The sequence below is a fragment of the Botrytis cinerea genome, chromosome 16, assembly GCF_000143535.2.
Source record: "Botrytis cinerea B05.10 chromosome 16, complete sequence".
NCBI classification, from domain to species: Eukaryota; Fungi; Ascomycota; class Leotiomycetes; order Helotiales; family Sclerotiniaceae; genus Botrytis; species Botrytis cinerea.
In genome coordinates this window covers 382,384-406,096 of record NC_037325.1, presented here as the reverse complement: position 1 = coordinate 406,096, position 23,713 = coordinate 382,384, and the positions used below count along the sequence as shown (strand labels likewise).

The window sequence follows — 23,713 nt, the reverse complement described above, 5'->3', positions numbered from 1 at the left end:
GCTGCCCCTCCCGCTGCCTCTCCGATTGCCCCTCCCACTACCCCTCCAGCTGCCTCTCCGATTGCTCCTCCCGCTGCTCCTCCCGTCACCTCTACCACTACTCCTCCTACTTCATCCTCATCAAAATTTAAGCTCCAAGTATCTAGCAAAACCATTTCGATGAAAGCAAATATAAAAATAATACAACAAAGCGAATTGAATACCTAAGTTCTTTTCTCGATCAATCCATAAACCTCTAGAACCTCCTCACACAATAATACAATCTTCGCTTTTCTTTTTTTGCTTAGACAACTTACTAGTTCTAACTGAACTTATTACATCCGATTCCTCGATCCAAAAGCCAGTATTCGATTCATCTCCTCCTTCGATTCCAAGTTGGATCCACACACCGAATTGTTGGAATTTTACAATTTGTGAGTCGAAACTGTAGTATGGAGGTGCATGAATTTCGTTTGGTGTTAAATCAATGAAAGCGATAGCAGCCGTGTGGTTGTGTATTTCAGGATTTAGTTGCTGCAATGGTTTCGAAATGTTGACTTTATACAATGCTAAAAGCAAGAATGATACACTCCCTGAACGAGGACAAGGCTTGATCGAAATTGGAAATCCAGTTGCGATAAGTTCAATGCCTTTTTTCCTTGATTTTAATCATCATCCCATCCTTTAAATCTCAAATCATCTGTACGAATTGTAGGAAATTGCTTTCATTGTGTGCGAGCTGGCGACCGCGTTGTTTTAGAATACGGGCACGCGGGAGGAGCAATCGGAGGAGCAATCGGAGGGGTAGCGGGAGGAGCAGCCATTCCCCATAGACTCTTCTGTGTCTTGAGTAGGAATGGCACACTCCCTGAACGAGGACAAGGTTTAATGGAGATTGGAAATCCAGCTGTTATAAGAGCAGTTGCTTTCTTTCTTGACTGTAAAGCTTGAGCAACTGCTGCTGCATTGTCATCCCATCCTAAGAATCTTAAACCAGCATCCTGGTTCAATTCAATCTTTGAATGTGTAGACTTGGATAGAATTCCCAATTCACTCAGTTGTTTTTTAGAAGAGTTGGCGCTTCATATAACCCAAGTAATTCAATCATGCAACCTTCAGCTAACAGGAAGAGCAATCGGAGAGGCAGCTGGAGGGGTAGTGGGAGGGGCAATCGGAGAGGCAGCGGGAGGGGCAGCGGGAGGAGCAATCGGAGGAGCAGCCATTCCCCCATAGACTCTTCTGTGTCTCAAATTACCTCTCAAACCAACAACAGTAATGAAATTAAGATACAAGCCTCTTATTCCATATTCTGATGGGATTGGAGGTAAAAGCGTGTCTCCAATGTCCTGCCACCCCTCTTCATGTAATACCATTTGAATAGCTTTACCCGATCAACCTTGTATGATCTGGTTCGCAAGTGTCAAATTATCTGTCGAATTGAAAAGAGTTCAACCTCAGAAATAGAAACAAAGTAAGTTTTGCTTCGAAGTAATGTCAACCAATTCACTATTAAAGTAGTGACTTGATTCAAATCTGATTTCGAAGCGGTTTTGTTAGAGGTAGAGATTGATTCTGATTATCGAAAAGTTGCAAAGAGATTCGCAAGCTGCTGAGATGGTAAAGAAGATTTCGAAAAGGATTTAGAGAGTCTTGAAGACTTTTTAGACAGTGTTTTAGATTCTTGAGAGGAGATAGGGAGTCTCGAAGACTTCTGGGATAGTGTTGTGGATTCTTGAGGAGGTAGAGAGTATTGCAGACTTGGTAACACTAGCTTTGAGCACTTCAAGAAAGGAACTTTCTTTGCGAGATCGAATATTCCATTTTGAATATTTGATCTGGCCTAGGTGTCTAATCCAACTTGGAGTATTGATGGGACTTGTGAATATCTGACCTGGCTAGAAGTCTCGAGCTGGCCTGGGACATTGATAGAATAGGAATGTCTGATCTGGTTTAACACAACCATACCATAGTATTTGGACATTCCATCGAGCTTAGATCATTGATAGAGTTTGAATACCTGATCTGACTTGAGCGTCTAACAACCTGGCGTGGAACATCGAAAGGGTTTAACCATCAAAAACATTCCACTATCAAAACCGAAGCAGAATATTACCTGCCTAGTGACTATAAGGTTTGCTTGGTGTGCAACTTTATTTCGTTCATCATGGAGCATTTGAGGCCATGGCCCGTGCACACCTTACATAATGATATATGCCACCAATTCCGAGGACAATGGAAAAAACACAGCATTCATGCTAGTTGCCCTCGAAAAGCATCCGGAATCGAAGTTATATCATGACATGGTATCCAAGTGTCGAAGAAGGTCGAAAAATAGGCCAAAATAAGTGCGAGCAGCAGCAAAAAGAATGAACCATGCGAGGCTCGAACTCGCGACCTATCGCGTCTGTTTCTCCAAGATATTGGAGATCTGTGAGGCGATCGTGATAACCAACTACACCAACGGTCCTGTTGTGATGAATGAGATGCGTGTATGTTCGTAGATATATCCTTCGCGAGCAGTCAATTTAGCCAGAGATGGACGTCGGTGGGTGGGTTGGTGGGGAATTATGCAGCAGAAAGTGGGCACTGGGAGGACTCGGAGGTGGGTTTGAACCATGGCAAGGAACTCGTACTCCATACTTGGTATGGAATAGATAAAATTAATGCCGTTCACGAGAGAACATCATAATTAGGGAAAAAAGGGGGTGAAGCCATTCCCTTTGTCTCGACTCTCCTCAATTAGAATATTGGCCAGGGGCCCGTGATTTCCCTTTGTGGTGAACTTTAAAACCCCGTGTAGTCTGTAAGCTGTGGCGGGCGCAGCAAGTATAACTTATAAGTGTTTAAAACTATAAACTGCGAAACTGCGAAACTGCAACATTCGCCGCTAGAAATTGAGTTTCATCATCACATCACTTCTTACCTGCAGCCTGCAAAGCGAGAGAGAGCATCATCAAAACACTTTTGCATGAGCTTCGCATAAACGTCCCCTCACAACTAACAAAAGCCAACCACCATCTGAATTACAACATTCTTTTTTGATTTCCCTCCGCAACATTTCTTAAGGGCCCTGCATTTCCACAACTTTGATCCCCTTCTCCCTTCCGTATCATTGCATGAGCTGGGATGGCTGGCCGTTTTGTGCGCGCGTCGAAATATCGTAAGCCTTGCTGCAACACCCTCGAGACGAGAGGCACGAGGGCAATCGCTGACCGACCGATCAAATAGGACATGTCTTTGGCAAATCATCCAAGAAGGAGGCATGCTACGATAACTTGCATATCAGTCGCAATGCGTGGGATACCAATTTAATCAAGGTGGGAAACCAATGACTTGGAAAAGTGACATAGATTTGAGGAACCAAGGTAGCTCATCATCGAAAATAGGCCAATCCTGAATATCTTTCGGTCAATTGGGAAGCTAGTGGTGGAGGCGCATTCGCCGTCATTCCTTTGAATGAAAAGGGTCGTCTGCCAGAACAAATTCCATTGTTTCGAGGCCACACGGGACCGGTTCTCGATACGGATTGGTGAGTAGTTGATAAAGTGGCAGGTTGGAATAAACTCTCATCTTTGGACTAGGAACCCTTTCAACGATCGCATTATCGCTTCCGGATCTGACGACGGAAAGGTATTTATATGGGAGGTTCCTCAAGGGTTCTCCCTCTATCAGGACTCTGAAGAACCCGTCGATGTTGCGCCCGTCAGCAAATTGGCAGGGCATTCTAGGTATGTGCCGATAACACCGAACGTTCGAATGGATTCTAATAACCTGCAGGAAAGTCGGACAAGTTCTATTCAACCCCGCGGCAAACAACATCCTCGCATCCGCATCTGGAGATTACACAGTTAAGCTATGGGATATCGGCACCGGGAAGGCACCTTTGACATTGAAGCACGGAGATATTGTACAAAGTTTATCATGGAGCGCAAATGGAGCTCTTTTGGCCACCACTTCTCGAGACAAGAAATTGCGCATTTGGGATACTAGACAAGAAAGACCCGCACACGAAGGACCTGGACATACTGGCGCAAAGAATAGCAGAGTCGTATGGATGGGAGAACACAATCGCGTGGCTACTACTGGATTCTCTAAGATGAGCGATCGTCAATTGGCTTTGTGGGATGTTGGCAACGCCAAGCAACCAATTGGAGGGTTCACTGTTTTGGACTCGATCTCTGGTGTTTGCATGCCATTCTGGGGTAGGTTACATTTATAAAGCATGTTGAATCCATACTAACGAGCATCTAGATGATGGCACTCAATGTTTGTACTTGGCAGGCAAAGGGTAAGTGTATGGACAGGTACCGGAAAGAAATTAGCTAACAATTCTAGTGACGGTAACATTCGATACTATGAATATGAGAACGACAAGTTCGAATTCTTGTCCGAATATAAGTCTAGTGATCAACAACGTGGTATTGCATTCCTTCCAAGACGTGGTATTAATGTAAGTGGTTGTCATCATGTATCTTTAGCATGTCTATTCTGACCAAACTCCAGGTACACGAGAACGAGGTCATGAAGGGATTCAAGACCGTCAATGACCAATATGTTGAGCCCATCTCCTTTACAGTTCCTCGACGTGCCGAAGTCTTCCAATCTGATATCTACCCACCTGCGATTGGTTTGAAACCTGCAGTTACCGCCGAGGAATGGCTTGCTGGAAAAGATGGCATTCCTGCCAAGATTGATTTGGAAAGTATATACGAAGGAAACGCCCCAGTTGAGGTACCATCCGATTATAAACCAGCTGTTGCTGCACCAGCGCCAACCCCAGCCCCAGCGAAGCCCGCACCTCCAAAGGCAGAGCCTGAACCAACTCCAGTCGCACAAAGAGCACCTCCACCAACCATGTCTGAACAAAAGGGTTCCATTTCCGCCATGGCCTCCAAATTCCAGGATGATGATGAGGAAGAAGCCGATGATAACTCCAGCTTCGAGGAGATTCAAAAGCCAATTCAAAAGTCCGTTCCCGTCGCAGCCAAGCCAGAACCCATCAAGCCTGCTCCAACTAAGGTCACACCGCCAAAGCCATCTCCTGTATCTCAAGCAACACCAACATCATTCGAGCCTGCAGCAAAGGCTACCCCAGCCACTATCGCTACCTCTTCCGGGCCCATTTCCGCGGTTGGAGCTTCTCAACCATCCCCAACCTCGGCCGGTGTTGAAGATTCCCTAGCAGAAATTAAGCAACTTTTGGCAAACCAAACTAAAACTATCACGGAACAAACGGAGAAAATTGGTCTGTTGACTCAAGAGGTTGATACATTGAAGATGAGAGTTGGTCCTGGTGATCAAAGTGAAAGAATTAGACAATTAGAGTTGGAGTTGGAAGCTGCTAAGTCTTAAATATGGGATTTAGTTGCGGGAGTGCGGTGTGCTTTGGGGGGTTTTTGAGGATAGGAGAAGAGGGGAGAGTACATTACATGACGCAGGTAGTTTTCAGGTTTTAGAGCGATAGGCGAATTGACGATTCAAAGGTGTATCCTTCTTACGAGGGCTATTGTTTACGTGAATTTGAGAGATCTGTAACTGAAAATTAAGTTTAGTGAACAATTCAAAAATACAGTTATTTGGTGTCATAGCCTAGCCCAATGGGCATCAATATATCCATACATTGGGATTATACAGTTTCTTTTATTTGCCCTCATCGTTTAACTCCAAACTGTATGTACAATACACCCTCATTTTTCAGTTTCAACTTTTGTACCCTTTACCTTTATTATTCAACTCTCATGTATCTAATCTAACACACTCATCCTCCAACGTCAAATAATACGTTCAGTCCACATCAAGTCTTTCCTCTCTTTCCTCTCTTTCTTTCTTTCTTTTACTTTGTTATATATATACATATATACTCCTCGAGGAGTCTTATACTGTTTGCTAGCTAACTAACTAGCTAGCTATTTAGTAAGTAAGTAAGTAATTGATTTATTATATCATTCATCTTTCATCTTTTATATTTTATCTTTTCTTATTTCTTGCTGAATATTTGGTGCTGATGCTGATGCTGATGCTGATGTTGTTTGTTTGTTTGATAGTTGATAGTTGGTGGTTGGTTGGTTTTATCTTTCTTTCTTATTTGCTTGTTTGTTTATGTGCTGAGAATTTTTTTTTTTTTTTTTTTTTTTTTTTTTTGATGTTTGATGTTTGATGTTTGATGTTTGATGTTTGATACTTGCTACTTGTTATAGTGATTGTGATTGTTATTTTTGTGTAATTTGTGGATTTTGTTGGGTTTGATTTGTGTTTTTATTTGTGTTTGGATGCTTGGGTTGGATTGGATTGGATTGGATTGGAGAGTGGAAGAAGAGATTTCTTTGTTTGTAGGGCTGGTGGAGGTGGAGGAGTTGGTTTGGAGTTGGGAGATTTTGTAGGTGGTGGGTGGGATGTTGGAAGGTGGGATGGGATGGGTTTGTAAGGCGGGAAGCTAGAATTGGTGGGAGGGGAAGAGGGGGAAGAGGGTGATAGGAGAGAAGAGAGGGGAAGCAGAAAGAGGATAGGAGAAGAGGTGAGGGGAAGAAGAGGAGAAGTAATAAGAGAGAAGGGGAAGGAGAAGGAAAGAGAGGGATTATAAAGAAGGGAAAGATAGGAAATCAAGAAGAAAAGAGCAGAAAGAAGGAATCGATATAATATATGGGAAAGAGTTATTTATTTATATGTAGAGCCTATTCGGTAAGTTATATATTCCAATCGTTCCATCTTAGAAATAAAGAGTTGGATTAAATAAAGAAGCTGAACTTCCCTTTTATTACTCAGCTCAGCTATTCAAAGTATTATTTCTTTACGAGCATTGCTGTGAAAAGTTTCTCATGCCAGATTAACCGCATGCTTGGATTCACCATCTGAAGATATGCAAAAGTTTGCTACTCCAGAAAATGGTATTAGATAGTTTACAGCACGTGCTAGAACTACGGTAATCTATCAAGGATTGTACACTCCAATCTTACTTAGAAATTCGTCGAGAAGCATTGTTTCGGGACAAGATCAGTCTAAGGGTAATTAAGATTCAAATAACGCAATATCGTCGATATCTACATCTGTTCAATTCTTGGCTCGGTTAGGAAAGGAACATAAGAGGCTCAAAAATTCCCGTCGGGAACATTATTCCTATCCCTTTGACTTAGATTTCATCAGTACCGTGGCTGAAATGGCTGGCTACAAGCTTCATTCCTCAGCAAATGTTTTGTAGATCACAAACATCTTTTTCTATGTTTCCCTTGGTCGTCGCGCTCCAAGAATGCTTGGATATCCACACCACATATTTCGCGAAACTCGCGAATATGCACGCGCTTGGAGGAGGGGGGCTAGGCGAATACCTCTGCTTATAATCTGAGTTTTCTACTACATTGATGGGGTTCTAGGCTTGTTGTGCTTTTGTCTTTGCTGCGCTCTCTCATTCTGCGCTTCGCAATTTATAGTCGCTCATTCATTCATTCCTTCATTCATTCATTAACCTGTCCGTAATTGGACCATCACAATCTTTTAATCTTGAGAATGTTTGTTCGCAATGCTGCGGTTTGGGCTGTGGCTCTAAGTGTTACCGTCTCGACGGTTTTGAGCGAGAGTGCTGTTGGTGAAAAAGTTGCGAGAGCGGAAGGAGAGGATAGCATGTACGTTTGTTGATGAAAGCCCATGTCTGGTCAATGACATCAGTTTGAAGATAATAGATGCTAATCATGGCTTCAATTATATAGAGCAAAGCGTCTTTTGTTTTCCACAAACCCCAATGATTCTAATGGTCCTTCTCTAGCCAATCTCTTTGATTCAGATGGAGATGAGGATGATGACTCAATTTCGAACTTCATTTCGCAATTGTTTGGGGGTAATGGTGGAAACCCTGGCCCGGGAGGTGTTTCAGGGGGGTCAAATAATCCGGGTGGTTCTGGTAACAACAATCCAGGAGGCTCAAGTGGCAATAATCCTGGAAACTCCGGAATCGGAGGATCGAATGGATTCCCCAACTTCCCCGGCTTTCCTGGCTTTGGAAATGGCGGAGGCTCAAATAATAATCCTGGCAATAACAACCCAGGGAATAGTGGAGGTGGGAATGGAGGGTCGAATGGATTTCCTGGATTTTCAAACTTCCCTGGCTTCCCGGGCTTTGGAAACGGTGGTGGTTCGAATAATAATCCGGGAAATAATAATCCAGGTAACAGCAATCCAGGAAACAGTAACCCAGGAAACAATAATCCAGGAAATAACAACCCAGGAAACAATAACCCAGGTAACAATGGGGGCAATGGAGGTGCAAACAACGGAGAATGGTCTCCCTATACTCCACTCATCCAATTTCTCCGAGGCGAAGGAGCGAATTCAGCTTATGGTTCCCAATTCTTAAACAGATTAGATGCTGCCGCCGTTTCCGCCTTTCTACGCAGAGCTGGATTTGCATCACTCGTTGAGTTTCAACAGGAGGCTGCTGCAGGTCAAATCTCAATTGGCGACTTCCTTAGCTTTTTGGATGCACTCTCACGCTACAACTTTCTACAATTGTTGGGTTTCCCCTTCATCATTGGCTTTCCCAATCCACCGGTATCTCCTAGTGCAACGAATCCGCTGGCTACAGCAACCACAAGTTCGAGCAATGCTATCGTGGGAGGTCCTACGACTACTAGGACTACGACGAGACCTACGTCGTTTATTCTTCCTAGCCCTTCAACCTCCTCTACTCAACCTATTGTTAGAGGCCCTTCTACGTCTTCATCAAGAGTGATCGTCGGTGGCCCTTCAACATCCTCGTCACGAGCGATAATTGGTGGTCCTTCAAGCTCCTCCAGAGCCATAATCGGCGGCCCATCGATTTCTTCGACGAGAGCAGTCATCGGAGGACCTTCAGGCTCATCCTCTACGTCGCGAAATATTATTGGAGGTCCTTCAACTACGTCGACTGGACGTATAATCGGTGGTCCCTCGTCTTCTTCCACCACTCGAAATGTGATTGGGGGTCCTTCATCATCTTCCTCAAGCAGGGCTGTTGCTGGTCCTTCAACTTCTTCTACTCGACCAATTATTGCTGGCCCTTCAACTTCTTCAACCAGAAATATTGTCGGAGGTACTACTTCGACTACAAGATCATCTACTTCTACAAACTTAGTAGCAACTTTCAGGACATTTAGTACTAGTTCATCAACCAGAGCACTTGGAGCGGGTAGTTCATCATCGACCTCTCAGCTTAGTTCCACTCAAAGACTTGGAGCATCACCCAGCTCTAGTTCGGTAAAAATTTTCCGTCTTGTATATGTCAATTTGAATGCTAATTATAATTAGTCAACTCGATTGAATGTGATACCCACAACCTCTACAACTCGTTCAAGCTCTACTTCTGTATGAATTCTCTTACTCTCTTATCGATAGCAATGGAAGCTAATTCTTACCAGTCATCAACACGAGTGAATGCCTTGTCCTCAAGTTCTTCGCTCCGCTCCAGTACCAGCTCCGTATGCATTTTCTTACATCTCTTAGAGCTGAAGGATACTAACCAAATGATAGCCACAATCTTCATCCCGCACTTCTACCTCGGCTGTTGGCCTTGGAGCTAGTTCTACTACATCTCGGGTAACGATTACTCCCATCACATCCATAACGGCATACAATCATTTTAAAAATACTAATATTTATTTAGTCATCATCTTCTTCCCGAATTACCACAGTCGTAGGTCTTGTGGCAAGCTCCACCTCGACTAGGGTAAGAACTTTCTTTTTTTCTCAATTTCATCAATTCACTACACAAATGCTAATTTTTCTAGACATCATCTTCCTCTTCTTCCTCACGCAGAAGCAACTCCTCGGCTGTAGGTTTAGGGGCTAGCTCAACATCTTCTAGGGTACAATTATTTTCTTTGCGTACTGTGCAAATCATGATGAAGCTGATACCTTAATAGTCATCGTCATCTTCCTCTTCCTCTCGCAGCACTACTTCAGCTGTAGGTTTAGGGGCAAGTTCTACCTCGTCTCGGGTATATATTCTTTCTTTGAATCCTAACATCATTTTCTTGTTTGAAAAGTTCGATGAGTTTTAACGATTTATACAGTCATCTACCTCAAGTAGTAGATCTTCAACCCTTTTGGCCGTCGTTAGCTCCAGTACTAGCAGGGTAACTTTCTTTCTCACTATTTTATCTTGTCGATATGTATTTAATCTATTCTATAGTCATCTTCTTCCAGTTCACGCACCTCATCTTCAACTCAGTTGGTAAGTCTTGCATATTTATATCTTATATACCTCTTTATTCATAATGCTAACACTATAAAAAGGGTCTCGGTGCCACCACCAGTACCTCAAGATCCACTACCCTTTTCTCATCCACCAGAACTTCATCCACCAGCTCCATTCGCCCAACTACAAGTGCCACTTCTGATTTATTAGTATCCCCCAACGGAACTTGCGGTACTCTCTTTGGTTCCCTATATACGTGCCAAGGAAGCCCTAATGGAAATTGTTGTTCGAGATTTGGATACTGCGGTCGTGAATCTGATTGGTGCACGGGTGGCTGCGTCCCCGCATTTGGAATCTGTGGACTGGGGCAATACCAAGGATTGACGACTTCGAGTAGTTCAAACACTGTGGTAAATCTTATATCTCTTGTCAATTCAATACATGCTAAATTAGTATAGCGCCTTGCTGGAACTTCTAGTTCTACTTCTAGATCTTCTTCTAGATCTTCTTCGTCATCCGCTATCGTATGTATCACTTCCGCTGTTCATTTGGCAACTTCTAAGATGCATAAATAGGGTCAAGGATTGAGCACCAGTTCAACTGCACGACTTGTTGGAACCTCTAGCTCGACTTCTAGATCTTCATCAACAGCTGTGGTACGTCTTTTATTTCAAAAATTGTCTTTGTTAGCTTTTCAGGGTAATTGTTGATTTCCTTACAGGGCCAGGGATTGAGTACTAGCTCAACAAGAACACCTGCTTCAAGCTCTAGTTCCACGGCACGACTTGCTGGCACTTCCACTTCTAGGTCGTCAACATCGGCTGTGGTTAGTTACTCCCCCTCGAAATATAATCACACTATCGTTTTCTCGTAATGAATTCTAATGCGTTTAAAGGGTCAAGGATTGAGTACGAGTTCAATAAGAGCAGCTACTTTGAGTACCAGCTCAACAGCGAGGCCCGTGGGAGCTTCCAGTTCTAGCTCCAGTTCTAGATCTTCAACATCATCAGTATTAGTTAGTACTTCTCTTATGGAATCTTACCCTGTATCCCTTTAATCTACGGTGATATTGACATAAATACTAGGGTCAAGGGTCCAGCAGCAGTTCAACAAGATCCACCTCATCATCTAGCACAAGACCAATCGCCGCCACTTTCAGCACAAGCTCAACACGTTCGTCCACAGCTGTCGCCGCTTCCGCTAGCGCTTGTAGACCAGTCGCAGCCCCTGCTGTAACTCTCGCCTTAACCGCAACCGATTGCTGCCAATACTACATCACCAGAGCCGGTGACACATGTGCCAGCATTGCCTCTCGTCCCAGCATCCTTGGGTTAGATGTCGTTGTTCTAGCCCTTCTCAATCCAAGCTTGAGATGTGTAGGACAAGGACCCCAAGTTGGTGTCGCCGTCTGTATCCAGAATATCCAATTATCCCTATCAGGCAACCTAGTATCACCTGGTACTTCCTCAACTGAAACTTCTTCGGCTATCGCAACTCCAAGCCCATCCCAGACAGTTCCTCAAAGCTTCTTTATCCAGGCTCGAAATTCTGGAACTGGAGCTGATGGCACGAGTCTTATGATTCAACAAGCCGCGGAATATTTTGCTGGTTTCAATTTGAATTATGGTCAATCAGTTTTCCCATTTACTTGGGATCCTGCTACCGGATACTTGACATCAGGTCTGTATATCCTATGGGCTACAGCATCATATTCACCTCCATCTATCAAGGTGGCTCCTGTTGGTTTTACAGGATGGGTGGTTCCGGCTTGGCCATTGGTTTGTAGTATAGATGGCAATTTGAAGGTGGCATGTACGGCGAATGGAAACATTTATGGAAAATTCTACCTCATAAATGGTATGTTATCACTTTCCTGGTCTTCGGGCACTGTACCGAGACGAATATATGAGAAGAAAGATACTAACAGATTAACAGCAAATAATGATGGACAAACCGAACTCGCCATTGGAAATGTCGCAACAACAAGTTCCCTCATTGTTGCGCCAGTTGATCTCTACCTTGTTGCCAATGAGGAGGAGGAGGGGTAGGTAATGACTTTGGGTGGATAGATTTTTTAATGTGACGGAAGAAAAGCCGTATTATTTTTATTGGTCATCTACCATTTCGCTTTCTTCTACTCTAATTTCCTTGGTTCTGGCTGGTTTGTTTTCGATTGGAGTATCTATGATGGGTTGGACGGATGAATAGAAGGAAAATATACGAATGTCTTTTAGGGCTATGAAAAATCAATGTGTCAATTTTTTGTAACTTTATTTAGGTAGTTTGATTCAATTTTCGGAATATGAGAATCAACTTTTATGATCCGATATTCGGTTTAATAGTTATTTCTTTGATGATACTCCCCTATACCTCGCGATACCCACATCTACCATTGCCGAGTTCCGGACATATACGCTGAGTTGTGTTGAGTTTTATGTTCTTCAAGTATATATATAATTTCAACGGTCTATAAAACGATCAAAGCTTCTTCCCTTTAACTAATACATGTTTGGCCTAGTAACCAATTATATAATTATACGTTTTCTGAACTATACTGCAAATCATCATGATCTACAAAACGTTTACTTCTTTTCCACTTCTAGAAGTTTGAAAATCGTCTGAACTTTTGAACTTTGATGTGAACCCAAATCCAAAACCCTGCCACACACAAATTGTATTTCGCTAAGCGAGCTGCGGGAACCAGACCCCCATGTACCCCGCCATCCTTCAACCAACCTCAACGTGCAGAACTTTATACTTCGTACGTAATACCGCGAGCGAATTAAATTTCTTCACAGACTAAGCCAAGCACGCCATTTGAAGCACGAATTTTTTGGTCAATTACTCGTCATTGAAAGTTACTTATTTCTTCAGGAGCATTTCAAAATGATGGAGAAGAGAACCTGCATATCCTTATCCTCCTGCATACGCATCGTTTTCTTCCACCACACTTGCTCTTGACTAGAGTTCAATCTCCATACCTTCTAAAGACAGCACGGATGAAATAAGAGATCGACATTCTCTCTTCCCTCGCCTCAAAATGTCAAACTCTCATCTCCGATCAAAAAATGACAATATCCACGTGATCGACCACTCCAAAGATGCCGAAGCAAACCATCTTCACCATGACGATCAGGAGCGTCCCATTCTCGCAGATAAACTCGCTCGTTCCCTCTCAGCCCGTCAAGTACAGATGATCGCCATCGGTGGTACCATCGGCACGGGTCTCTTTCTCGGCACGGGGAAATCACTCGCAACAGGTGGTCCGGCATCAATCCTCATCGCCTATCTCATCGTCGGATTCATTGTCATGTTAACTATGCTTTCACTGGGAGAAATGGCTGCCTATGTGCCGATTGCGGGAAGTTTTTGTACATTTGCAGGTCGATATGTAGATGATGGATTGGGGTTTGCTCTGACGTGGAATTATTGGTTCAATGATGCGGTGAGCACGGCGTCAGATTTGGTCGCGCTGCAGTTGGTTTGGGCGTATTGGGGAGATACTGGATTGCCTGGGTGGGGATTGGCATTGATTTTTTGGGTGCTGTTGATTTTGGCTAATATTATCACGGTTAAGGCTTATGGAGAGGTAAGTTTTGGTACTCTTTTGATGGAAAATTTGGGAAGATACTGACTGACGCGCATTGTAGCTCGAGTATTGGCTGAGTTTGTTGAAGGTGGTTACTATCACGGTAGGTGTTTTTTGTTTTCTGTGGTTTTTTAGATTTGAGTACCTCGATCTTGACGAAAAAGTTGTGTATCAAACCACTTGAATAAAACGAGATATCAGTGAGATTGTTATTCAAGATTACTGCCTGGGTATTATTATCAATCCGCCTTTCAATACCTATTCAAAGTTGAATGCGATCAATAAATCAGAAGTTTTTGGATGTTTACATTTATTATTATATTTGACATTCAAAGTTCACATCTGATTTGATGTCGAATATCAAGAGAATACATGTTTTTGGTGCTTTGAGGGGTTTGGTTTTATTGAAGAGTGCTAATATTTCTACAGATCTTCATAATTCTAGGAATTGTAGTCAACTGTGGAGGGAATACCTCCCATACATATCTCGGAGCACACAATTGGTATATTGGTGACGCACCATTCGTAGGAGGAATCGGTGGATTTGCTTCCGTCTTCGTAACCGCATCTTTCGCTTGTAAGTATCCCCTTCCCCCAGAAGACAACCCAGTCTAATTCCTCTCCAGACGGCGGCACAGAATCCATCGCCATCACCGCTGGCGAGACCAAAAACCCAACCAAAAATCTTCCTCGCGTAGTGAAAAACGTCTTCTGGCGTATTCTAATCTTCTACATCCTTTCCGTCTTCCTCATCGGCCTCAACATTCCTTATAACTATCCCGAACTCTCTAGCAAAACCACCACCACTTCCCCTTTCACCCTCGTATTTCAAATGGTCGGCGCCAAAGCCGCAGGTTCTTTCATGAATGCTGTAATCCTCACCTCTGTCATTTCAGCAGGTAATCATGCCTTGTTCGCCGGAACCAGACTTCTCTATACCCTTTCCGTCGATCGCCACGCGCCCCAATTTTTCGGGAAACTAAACCGCAATAAAGTTCCCTGGGTAGCAGTCCTAGCTACAAGTGCCATTAGCGGTCTCTGTTTCGGAGCTAGTTTCATTGGCGCAGGACAATTATGGACGTGGTTACAAAATCTCGTGGGCGTAAGTAATCAATTAGCTTGGATCGCTATCGGAGTCACCTCGATCCGATTCCGTGGGGCATTAGAACTCCAGGGGAGAACTCATCTCTTGCCGTATAAAAACTGGACGTATCCATGGGGACCCTGGATTTGTGTATTGCTCAATGTGGTGATTGTGCTTGTGCAGGGATGGAGCTGCTTCAGCCCGACATTTAGCGGGGTGGATTTCGTGAGCTTTTACATCGAGCTTCCGATTATGGCAGTTATGTGGCTGGGCTGGAAGTGGTTGAAGGGGACGAAGGTGGTGAGTTATGAGGAGATGGATTTGCAGACCGATGTGCATGTTATTGGGGAAGAGGATGAGAAGGAGAGGGAGATGGAGGGGACGGCGAGGGGGAGGGTGGAAAGGGTTTTGAGGTGGATTTTTTAGAGCGCGACATATATAGACTGAGATTGAGAATGAGAATGAGAATCGCCCTTCTTTTACAGTCATTCGTTTGTAAATTCATCTTCGATATATCTTTGATGTGCAATATTGTTTTCTTTTTTACTGTTTTCATAAAGACGTCAAATGTCCTAGAACTGTACTGAGACTACCAGATAGATCAACAGATCTTCGATCCTCCAAACTCTCTCTCTCTCTCTCCCCAAAAAGAAAAGTTTCGGCTCCATTAATTCCACAAATTCAACTTCAATCCACTCCCCTAAATCCAATATTTTCAAATCCTCGCCCTGAAAGTCAAACTTTGGATTTATTCGTAAGATTTAAATATCCATCCATTTGCGGGCAATTTTCCTTGAGAGGGGGGGGGGGCACAGATATAATATTGATATGTGATGTGATATTCTTTGAGATTACACGCACGAGATGAGGATGAGATAAATTCAAAAGTGGCGACCCTTTTTAATCTGAATTCTTTATATGTCATATCAAGTCAAGTGATATGGTGGTTTGTTTCGTTCGTGTATTTTTCGGAGAAGTACTTCGAAGTATTTGATGAACATGGGATTGTAGTGTAGTGTAGTGTAGTGAGTGCATTGCTATGAACATGGATATAGATATAGATATATTCAACCGACTACAAGCAATGAAGTTGAAAAACAGTTTTGCTGAATCTGGATGAGAGCAAGAGGGGAGATGAATGATATGGATGAATGTGAAAGGTGAGATGGGATAGTATTCAGGAATATGCAATTCCATCCATAGCACTCCCGAAGAAAAGGAATTGTAGATTCTAAAAAGCAGAGATGGAATTATTTGTTAGAAAACTCAGGGAACCTTTCATGTTTCAATATACAATCTTATTTGGAATGATTTTTTATTTGCCTGTACTTACTTATATATCTTTTCACATCAAATCAAATCACATCACATCACAAATCGATCGATCAATCACAAGACAAGAGAAGACAGAAAATTATTCAGAAAATCCATTAAACATTGCATTTAACAAAATGTGGTCCAAGACCCATGCTTCCTCATCGGCCGAAAATTATACATAAAGGAGTGACAAGAAAATTCGTCCCAAGTGAGACATTAGCGCATTAAAAAAAGCCCTCTTTGCTTTGTGTTCGTTCCATCCCATCGTATCCCGTCCCATCTCATCCTACCCTCCTATTTTACTCGCTCTCTCCATCTCAAGTGAGCCTCATCTTTCTCTGCCTTCTCAACTTATCAATCTCTTAGTTGAGAGTGTAAGTGTAAGAGCTCTCGCAAGACCAGTTGTCAGAGCCCTGTTGACCAGGGTTATAGGTAGCTTGGCTGCTAGAGTAGGATTGAGCGAACAAGGAGCAGTAGGTACCCATTGGCTTTCCGTTCTTCTTCAACATGTAAGAGTTGAAGAACTTGCATTGGAATGGAGAGTAGTTCAAGAACTTGTAGACCATTTGCATCCACCAGGAGACGAGGGAAAGATTCTTGGCGTTCTGGGCAGTAGCGTAACCGGCGCAGACAGCGGGGTTGTATGGACCGGGGAAGAAGGCTTGTCCCAAGCAGGTGTTTGGGTGAGAGTGACCCTTGTTTCCACCACCGCATTGTTGAGGTGGCTTCCAGCCTGGTTGTGGTGCGGGAGTGACGGTCTTGGAGTATCCGTTGGAGCCGGTGATGACGACTTGGAAATCAGTGCGCATTTGGCCGGTGTTGGTGGCAGATTCAGCAGTGACGCCAGAGCCCCAGAGAGTACACTTGTAGTTGGTAATAGAGGCTGGGTTAGGGCATGTGTCAGATGGATTCATGTAAGGATCACGCTCAACGTAAATGTTGAAACCTGTGCAGAGGGAGGTACTGTCGCAGAGGGAACCACACTGAGCAACATCGTAGGTGGTGAAGGTGGTGAGTCCGAGGTAGGTAACAGCAGTTACTGCAGCGTTGAGATCAACGAAGGTTTGAGTATAGCCGGAGGGAGTGGCGGCATTCTTGGCATCAGTGTGGAATTGAGGGTAAGCGAGGAAAGTAGCAACATCATCTGGTTGAACCTTTGGTCCGTAACCATCTGGTTGAATTGCACATGCTTTGCTGACATCTGGGGTGGTGTATGGTACAGCAGCGGTAGAAGAAGTAGGAACGCTGTTTTGGGTTGTGGTTGAGGTGGGAGTGCTCTTCGCGGTTGTGCTGGAAGCTCCTCCGTCGTCACCCCATCCGCCATTTCCTCCCCATCCACCACTTCCCCATCCACTACCACCCCAACTCCCAAAAGTACGTTTGACGTTTTGCGAAGAAGTTGCTGAAGCAGTAGCAAGACCAGTAGCCTTAGCAGATCCTGAAGCGGAAGCAGCAGCGTTGTCGATAACCACAGATTCTTTAGTGGCAGTTGGGGCTGGGCCAGTGACGGTTGGAAGAGCAATAGCATTGATGGCGGCAAAATCGATGTTTTGAGCAGCTGGTTTGGCTGCAGCAAGAGCTGCAAAGCCTGCAAGAAGAAGTGCTGAAGAATGCATTTTTAAACGATGGATGCGATGTGAAGAAAGAAAAGTGTGGAAAGAATGATTTTGAATGTTGGATGATGAGAAAAAGAAAATACAGGAAAAGATCAACCTAGATATATGATTTCACTGGAGTATAGGAAGAGCCCTCGAGTAAACAAGAATGTAAACTAGTGCGTGCAAAGTAGGCTTCATAGTGAAAAATGGACAGGCTCTCAAGCGACTAGCTCATAGAAGGAAATGAGAAACCGGAGAAATAATTTTTAGTTCAGCCAGATAGTATCCGTTCAACTGGACTCTTCATCGCCTAATTCTTTGATGCTAGAATCGCTTTGATTTTCCTCAACTACGTCGAACTGCCAATTTGACAAAATTTCCCGCAATCTCAAAGAATGAATGATTCAATGGCAAATGAGCGATGAGTAAATTTTCGGACGAGAGAATGATAAGACGCTTTGAGCAATTAGTGCTCATACTAAAAACTTTAGTGTTGTTTATCCTTGGAGAAGCCCGGTGCACTCGGTAAGGTACCCGCCGCTTTGAACTTCGTCAATGCAGGTACCAGAAGATTTCCCGCGCGGACCAATGTTCATTTTTGGATGAATAATGAAAGTAATCCACAGAAAAAGGCTTAAATAGGACTTCCTTCTCGCCTCGTCCGGCATTAGCGTTGGTCTATGAACAGATTATGATCTATGGAGCTTAGTGTAAGAAACAAATTCCGTAGCCGCGCCGCAATAAGCCATGTGTTTGTTGTGTGAAGTTACAGTCTTAGACAATAACAATCATGTATTTGGAAGTTGCTTTGATACTAGAGCCATGAAAGGCATCAACACTCGTGTATGCACACCTCGCGACACGCCAATCGGAGATTGCATGTAGTCTGTGTAGTCTCTATTTTGGCACATATCAATCGGAAAATTTTGAAGTGTGATTGATGTCCTTAATTTTGATGGGTGTAGGGTCAGTATGGTATGATCGGTCCCTTTTCTTTGAAACACATCTGGCATAACCAAGGCTAATACTCCTTGCGGCTTCTGGCGTCTGCCGAATTTGGACAATCCTAAGCCCACCCACAAATCAGAACTTTCGATATGGATGGTCTTAGCAGTCAGTAAGCACTCCCAAGAAACATTAGCCTCGAAAAGGAGCCTGAACTCAGCAGGCTGTGATCCAAGTCACATGATTTCATCTAATGCTTCTCCATTTTTCTTTTACAAATCTTTGGGGCTTTGCCTTCAAGTTGGCCTTGTGTATTTCTTCGCGATGAGAAATCGGCATCGAGATTCATTGTTTGTTGATCAATGACTAGTTCGATCGAGCACCGGAATCACCTGTGGTTTACCTAACTAGAAGGCTCAATCCAATAGTCTGAAAGCCAAAGAAGCATATTCAGAAGTCAGAATTCAGAGATAACAACCGAAAGATTTGAGATTGAATTTCAAATCGTCAAATCTTTTGCCCTCTTGTCCTCTTACACTCATTATGGCGTTGAATCTTCATGCCATAATCGAGAAATGTGCAGAGTTATCCGACACTCCAAAAAGCTTAAAGATGACAAATTTGACTTGCTGTGCTGTTATGCTATCGATTCAATGGCACTTTGGCTGTATAGAATAGAACTAGTAGTTCCAATACGAGTGTTTCAATCATGTGACGCATCTTTCCACTCAGCGGGGTCAATTCATTCGAGGATTATCCCTTTGCAGAGGATACTTCCTAGTCCCAGGGAGGATATACTTGGGTACATCCGTGAGTTCGTATATGGTGGTGGACTTCTTGGGGTTCTTGTGAGCCTTTGAATCTTTGAACTTTAAGGTTGGTTCTTCTTCGAACCGGAAAGATGATGTTGATGGAGAACCCTTGGTGAAGATCCGAACTAGGTCTCTAAGGGATTAGCTCATGTGATCCACACGTGCCCAGTGCTTTTCGCGTAGACTCCATCACTCCATCACTCCATCACAATAAAATCACATTGAATACATTTTATCAATTCATCTTGAAATGCAAATCTCACAAAATGTGCTGAAAACAAAAGCTCACTGTAGGTCAACCCATTAATTCACATTTTGATCCCAAATAATGATTATTTGAATTGATATCAAACATTGAATGAATTTGAATGTTTTCGGCATTTCGGGCTTTCCGTTCGGTTAGACATGGGCGCTCAGTGCTCACTCAAGCTCAGCCCACCTCATGGGTTCATCCAGAACACCGCACGGCCAACCAACTGCATTTTCATCCGATATCAACTGCCTGTCGTATCTTCAACCTCGTTGTCAAAGCATCCGAATTGCCGGCCTCTTTCCTCTATTCACCAGAGTCCAAGTTATTGAGATTCACCGCACTTTGCGACGACTTCTCTTGAACGGTCTGAGCGCAAACACAGATGCAAAGTTGGAAGCAGTCAATCGGCATACTCAGGAAGACTGAGAGGTTTTCACTTATTCAGTACATGATATGACACACAGCGATGAAGATTTTCTTTGCTCGAATCTCATTGTACTTGTAACAAACAGACAGACATTCATTCATCTATCATCATGATTTGATCAAGGACATGACCTTTCTTCAATTAGAACTCTCCTATTCCCAAACTCTTCAAAATAGCACGAGAGCTGAAGGTCTCCAACTATCATTGGGGCTGCGCGTTGCACACATCGCTTCAAAGTCCATAGAGGTGAGAGTTTGGGTGGAAATGGGAGTGCAAATACGAAAGACTCATTGTCTAGTTCTATCACAACATTTGAACTATCACTGTCTCATTGTATATCGTTCAATCACTCTCATAATTTTATATTACCGCATAGCCATACGATTTAGCCTGGTAAAGAGACCCTACGCCATACCAAAACTTTCAGCCAAACCCTAGGCACGATGATTTTCTCGCAGGCTCAAAAGCATGTTAAGAGCTGATTTGTCCAACGTTTCCGACGAACACCACAAGTACCGCACAGTAACTATCATGTGTTAGTGTAAAGATAAACTGAAATGTCAATGGGAATATTTACGCAGCGGCAGCGGCAATTATTTCATGTCGTTTCGCTCGAGTGAAAGCCGACAATACACCTGAAAATATCAGAGTGAAAGTCAAAAGCAACGATATGAGGACCCCAATGAGGGGTTTTGAAGTGTTGAGATTATTTATAAACCACAGTAGAAAGACCGGCACGATCAACAGAATCAAGACAGCCGCCAGTATTATCAATGTAACCACCATGTTGACGCGTTCGGGGCTGGAGAGGATGATATTGGAATCTTTCGAATCTGTTTTCTGTTGGAGTTCCTGGCTGAGAGGTCAGTAGAGTTTGTAACGAAAAATTGGCCGCAGGTCAAACCGTGGTAGAGAATATATACTGCAAGGCAAGTTAGTGGTCCAAGTATTTATATCTCCGCCAGTGAAACTCACTCTGGTCGCTTTGCAAGGTAGGAGCTGTGGTATTCCTTCGATTTTTGTATCCAACCAAGTATTCTCTCGACTAGGCTTGAGGGTGATAAGGTCGTCCCGCTTGGCAATATAATCTTGGTCTCGCGCACACAATCGTACCTTGTAGTCGAGGTAATTTTTGACCTGAAGATAATCGCTTGCCATCGGTCGATCGAAGTTCGCGAATGTTTGTGCGAAAGTTAACAACTCAGCTACAATAAATCGCTGAATATCAGATTAAGTTTGTTTTAAGTACATCAATAGATTTGACTTACCATACTCCTTCATGTTTCTCTCAATTTTAGCAAGAAGATTTTTGTAATCCGTGCTCTCGGCGTGAGCTCTCTCGCGAGAGTAATTTCGATCAGGATACTTATTTTCAAATACTTCATCCATATAAGATAGTCGCAATTCGAGAGCTCGTAACTCATCTTGCTTGTCGAGGAGAAGTCGTGCTTGCAAATGGCCGAACCTCCGGTACATCATGAATTCCTCTTTACAGGCAATCACTTCTGCCAGTCGCGGGTATCCATCAGGACGTAAGTCAACTAGGCATATGATCAACCTTTGGCCATGACTATGATTCTTTGCCGAACTTACTGATATGCGACGTGAATTCCGCCGGCGACTTTCTTTTCTTTAATCCTCGAATATAAGCCAAATATCGCTCCGTCTTTTGATCAGGCAGTGTACGCTCAAATTCCTCTTGTGTCATACCATCAGGTTTAATCGGCAACAAGGTTACCGGATCCAAGCTAGCAGGCGAACAATAATCATCGATTTGGCTCGTGGCTTCACCTTTCTCCATTGAATCTTGATCATTGTTATCAACCAACATCTTTAAAATATCTGTACTGAAGAGAAAAATCTTCCAGTTTCGACGAGGTGCGAAGAAGGTTGATTTTAACGACAGACGTTTCAATGGTGTAATCTTCACATAAGCACCCGAAGCCATAATACGTGGTCCTCGTATGCTCAAGGCTTGTGCTATCATTGCTAAGGCGTGTCATACAGTACTAGAGCATGCCTGTCCAATTCATAAACTTGCTCACGGGTATGTGCATGGTTCGGTAAAGTCAACGATATTTATTGGCCATAAACTATCTAGGTGCTACGGAAAACCAGAAACCAAGGCATCATTGTTTGCTATGGTACTGAGGATTGAGGCTGATTTTGGCCTGGTCAGGGCATGTTCGGGAACGGGCCGGCATCATTGTCGTTTGCAACTCGCAAGTGCGGCTCGTAAATTTTCCGTTCTTTCCCATTGGCCAATTTAACTCGATACGTAAATCTTATATCCACCCTGGAGGAATCGTTTATCATTTGCCCTCTTTTCTTCTCCCCAACGCTCAAAACTCTGCCTGGTGTCGCCTCCTTGACCATAACTCTATCTCCTGGCCGATATAGCGGATCAGTAGAGCGCTAAATATCGTTAGTCATCTGTACGTCTCAAATTGGATCAAGGTAGCTTCTACATTTGGCAAATTGATATCCCCATTATCAGAGTCCCCGCAGCAATTGGAATGGAAAATATTTTTCATTTTGGTATGCTTTTCTGCAATAAGACCTATGAATTACTCCTTGGCGATATGAGGCTATGGTAAGAGGAGATTAATCTCCAATTTATTGGCTAGATGACTGCTTTCTTGGATATCAAGATCGTATTCTACTGTCACAGTCTATCTAGTTTTATGTATTGTGAGGCCTAGAAAGATATTAATGGTCAAAGAATCCGTCCGGAGACAGTAGGAAGCTCTACACTTCTGATATTGATGCACGAGTGTCTAAGGATCGCTTGAGTAGATGTGAATGAGATCTTTCAACTGGAGTGCGTTAACTTTGTTTTTATACGTGGGCGGGGAAGATAAAACTCAAGGGGGTCATTCAGTTTCTAATAGTTTGACTTTCGATCTCTATTCTCAAAGCATCATTTCCAACGACTTGTGAATAAAAATGAAGGTTGCGAATCACAATAGGAAAACTAACCATTCAAAATGAACGTGGAAGTTATTGGCTTCTAAAGATTCTGAGACCTTTGCGATCTGTTAATAGCGAGAGCCTTCTTTGAGATAGAATATGAATCTAAAGAGTTTCTAAGATGAATCAGACTTAACCAGCTCTTTCCATCTCTATTGACAACCCATCCCCAAAACAAATTTAGTATAATGTTAAGATTCCACGTCACCGCACATACCATTCCATTCAATTCCATTCAATCCTCATCATTCCCACATATCCATCTCCCCAATACCATACCATACATACCACACATACATTCATCATCATCAAAACTCACTCTCAAACCCAGCTGTCAAAAGTTTGCTAGCATATCTCATCTCGTTCGAATCATCCACCACCAGCCCAGTCACACGCTTATCATGCTCGCTAAACCCCTATGATCTTCATTGACGATCGGATGTGTGGAAACAGCAAACATATCTTTGGGATTTTAAATTTGTCGCTCTTGGTTATTAGTTTGTTGGTTTTGTGTGGAATTTCAGGGTGTGACGGGTGGGGTATTGGTTAGTGTGCTGCTGATTTTTTGTGCTTTTTT

At 43.3% G+C, this 23,713-nt stretch overlaps 5 protein-coding genes across 6 annotated transcripts; 3 read left to right on the top strand and 2 right to left on the bottom strand.

Moving 5' to 3' along the window:
- Positions 1–2,758: 2,758 nt before the first annotated feature.
- Bccrn1 lies at positions 2,759–5,773 on the top strand. Its single transcript, XM_024697852.1, has 8 exons — positions 2,759–3,139; positions 3,208–3,296; positions 3,366–3,508; positions 3,561–3,707; positions 3,757–4,181; positions 4,231–4,267; positions 4,315–4,429; positions 4,483–5,773. Exons 1-8 carry the CDS (start codon positions 3,106–3,108, stop codon positions 5,329–5,331), a joined length of 1,839 nt encoding a protein of 612 aa, XP_024553668.1. The 5' UTR covers positions 2,759–3,105; the 3' UTR covers positions 5,332–5,773.
- Positions 5,774–7,220: 1,447 nt separating this feature from the next.
- BCIN_16g00950 (hypothetical protein) lies at positions 7,221–12,524 on the top strand. The gene is made up of 17 exons (XM_024697851.1): positions 7,221–7,595; positions 7,680–9,201; positions 9,253–9,309; positions 9,363–9,422; positions 9,475–9,540; positions 9,608–9,670; positions 9,732–9,809; positions 9,867–9,941; positions 10,017–10,079; positions 10,136–10,177; positions 10,240–10,551; positions 10,600–10,665; positions 10,717–10,797; positions 10,863–10,967; positions 11,037–11,156; positions 11,227–11,998; positions 12,077–12,524. Exons 1-17 carry the CDS (start codon positions 7,480–7,482, stop codon positions 12,187–12,189), a joined length of 3,711 nt encoding a protein of 1,236 aa, XP_024553667.1. The 5' UTR covers positions 7,221–7,479; the 3' UTR covers positions 12,190–12,524.
- A 414-nt stretch (positions 12,525–12,938) lies between these two features.
- Positions 12,939–15,504, top strand: BCIN_16g00940 (hypothetical protein). The gene is made up of 4 exons (XM_001551073.2): positions 12,939–13,730; positions 13,792–13,833; positions 14,160–14,307; positions 14,357–15,504. Exons 1-4 carry the CDS (start codon positions 13,182–13,184, stop codon positions 15,238–15,240), a joined length of 1,623 nt encoding a protein of 540 aa, XP_001551123.2. The 5' UTR covers positions 12,939–13,181; the 3' UTR covers positions 15,241–15,504.
- Positions 15,505–16,095: 591 nt separating this feature from the next.
- Positions 16,096–18,119, bottom strand: CND3. The gene has a single exon (XM_024697850.1). It carries the CDS (start codon positions 17,745–17,747, stop codon positions 16,494–16,496), a length of 1,254 nt encoding a protein of 417 aa, XP_024553666.1. The 5' UTR covers positions 17,748–18,119; the 3' UTR covers positions 16,096–16,493.
- A 2,184-nt stretch (positions 18,120–20,303) lies between these two features.
- BCIN_16g00920 (hypothetical protein) lies at positions 20,304–22,094 on the bottom strand. 2 transcript variants are annotated; one of them, XM_024697849.1, is made up of 6 exons: positions 21,760–22,094; positions 21,435–21,707; positions 21,142–21,371; positions 21,071–21,088; positions 20,744–21,018; positions 20,304–20,692 (listed from the first exon to the last, which is right to left on the bottom strand). In XM_024697849.1, the coding sequence occupies exons 1-6, from the start codon at positions 21,995–21,997 to the stop codon at positions 20,638–20,640; spliced, it is 1,089 nt and encodes a 362-aa protein (XP_024553665.1). In that variant the 5' UTR covers positions 21,998–22,094; the 3' UTR covers positions 20,304–20,637. The 2 variants fall into 2 exon arrangements, with proteins under 2 accessions (XP_024553665.1, XP_024553664.1); XM_024697848.1 differs by having other exon boundaries at positions 20,744–21,088.
- Positions 22,095–23,713: the final 1,619 nt, after the last annotated feature.

Coding starts and splice junctions, on each gene's coding strand:
- BCIN_16g00950 (XM_024697851.1), top strand. CDS start 7,480: ATGTTTGTTCGCAATGCTGCGGTTTGGGCTGTGGCTCTAAGTGTTACC. Junction 10,798..10,862: donor GATCTTCATCAACAGCTGTG/GTACGTCTTTTA, acceptor ATTTCCTTACAG/GGCCAGGGATTGAGTACTAG. Junction 10,968..11,036: donor GGTCGTCAACATCGGCTGTG/GTTAGTTACTCC, acceptor ATGCGTTTAAAG/GGTCAAGGATTGAGTACGAG.
- BCIN_16g00940 (XM_001551073.2), top strand. CDS start 13,182: ATGTCAAACTCTCATCTCCGATCAAAAAATGACAATATCCACGTGATC. Junction 13,731..13,791: donor CGGTTAAGGCTTATGGAGAG/GTAAGTTTTGGT, acceptor CGCGCATTGTAG/CTCGAGTATTGGCTGAGTTT. Junction 14,308..14,356: donor CGTAACCGCATCTTTCGCTT/GTAAGTATCCCC, acceptor ATTCCTCTCCAG/ACGGCGGCACAGAATCCATC.
- BCIN_16g00920 (XM_024697849.1), bottom strand. CDS start 21,997: ATGTTGGTTGATAACAATGATCAAGATTCAATGGAGAAAGGTGAAGCC. Junction 21,708..21,759: donor GGAATTCACGTCGCATATCA/GTAAGTTCGGCA, acceptor TCATATGCCTAG/TTGACTTACGTCCTGATGGA. Junction 21,372..21,434: donor GAGAAACATGAAGGAGTATG/GTAAGTCAAATC, acceptor GATTTATTGTAG/CTGAGTTGTTAACTTTCGCA.
- Bccrn1 (XM_024697852.1), top strand. CDS start 3,106: ATGGCTGGCCGTTTTGTGCGCGCGTCGAAATATC. Junction 3,509..3,560: donor CCGGTTCTCGATACGGATTG/GTGAGTAGTTGA, acceptor TCTTTGGACTAG/GAACCCTTTCAACGATCGCA. Junction 4,268..4,314: donor TTGTACTTGGCAGGCAAAGG/GTAAGTGTATGG, acceptor TAACAATTCTAG/TGACGGTAACATTCGATACT.
- CND3 (XM_024697850.1), bottom strand. CDS start 17,747: ATGCATTCTTCAGCACTTCTTCTTGCAGGCTTTGCAGCTCTTGCTGCA.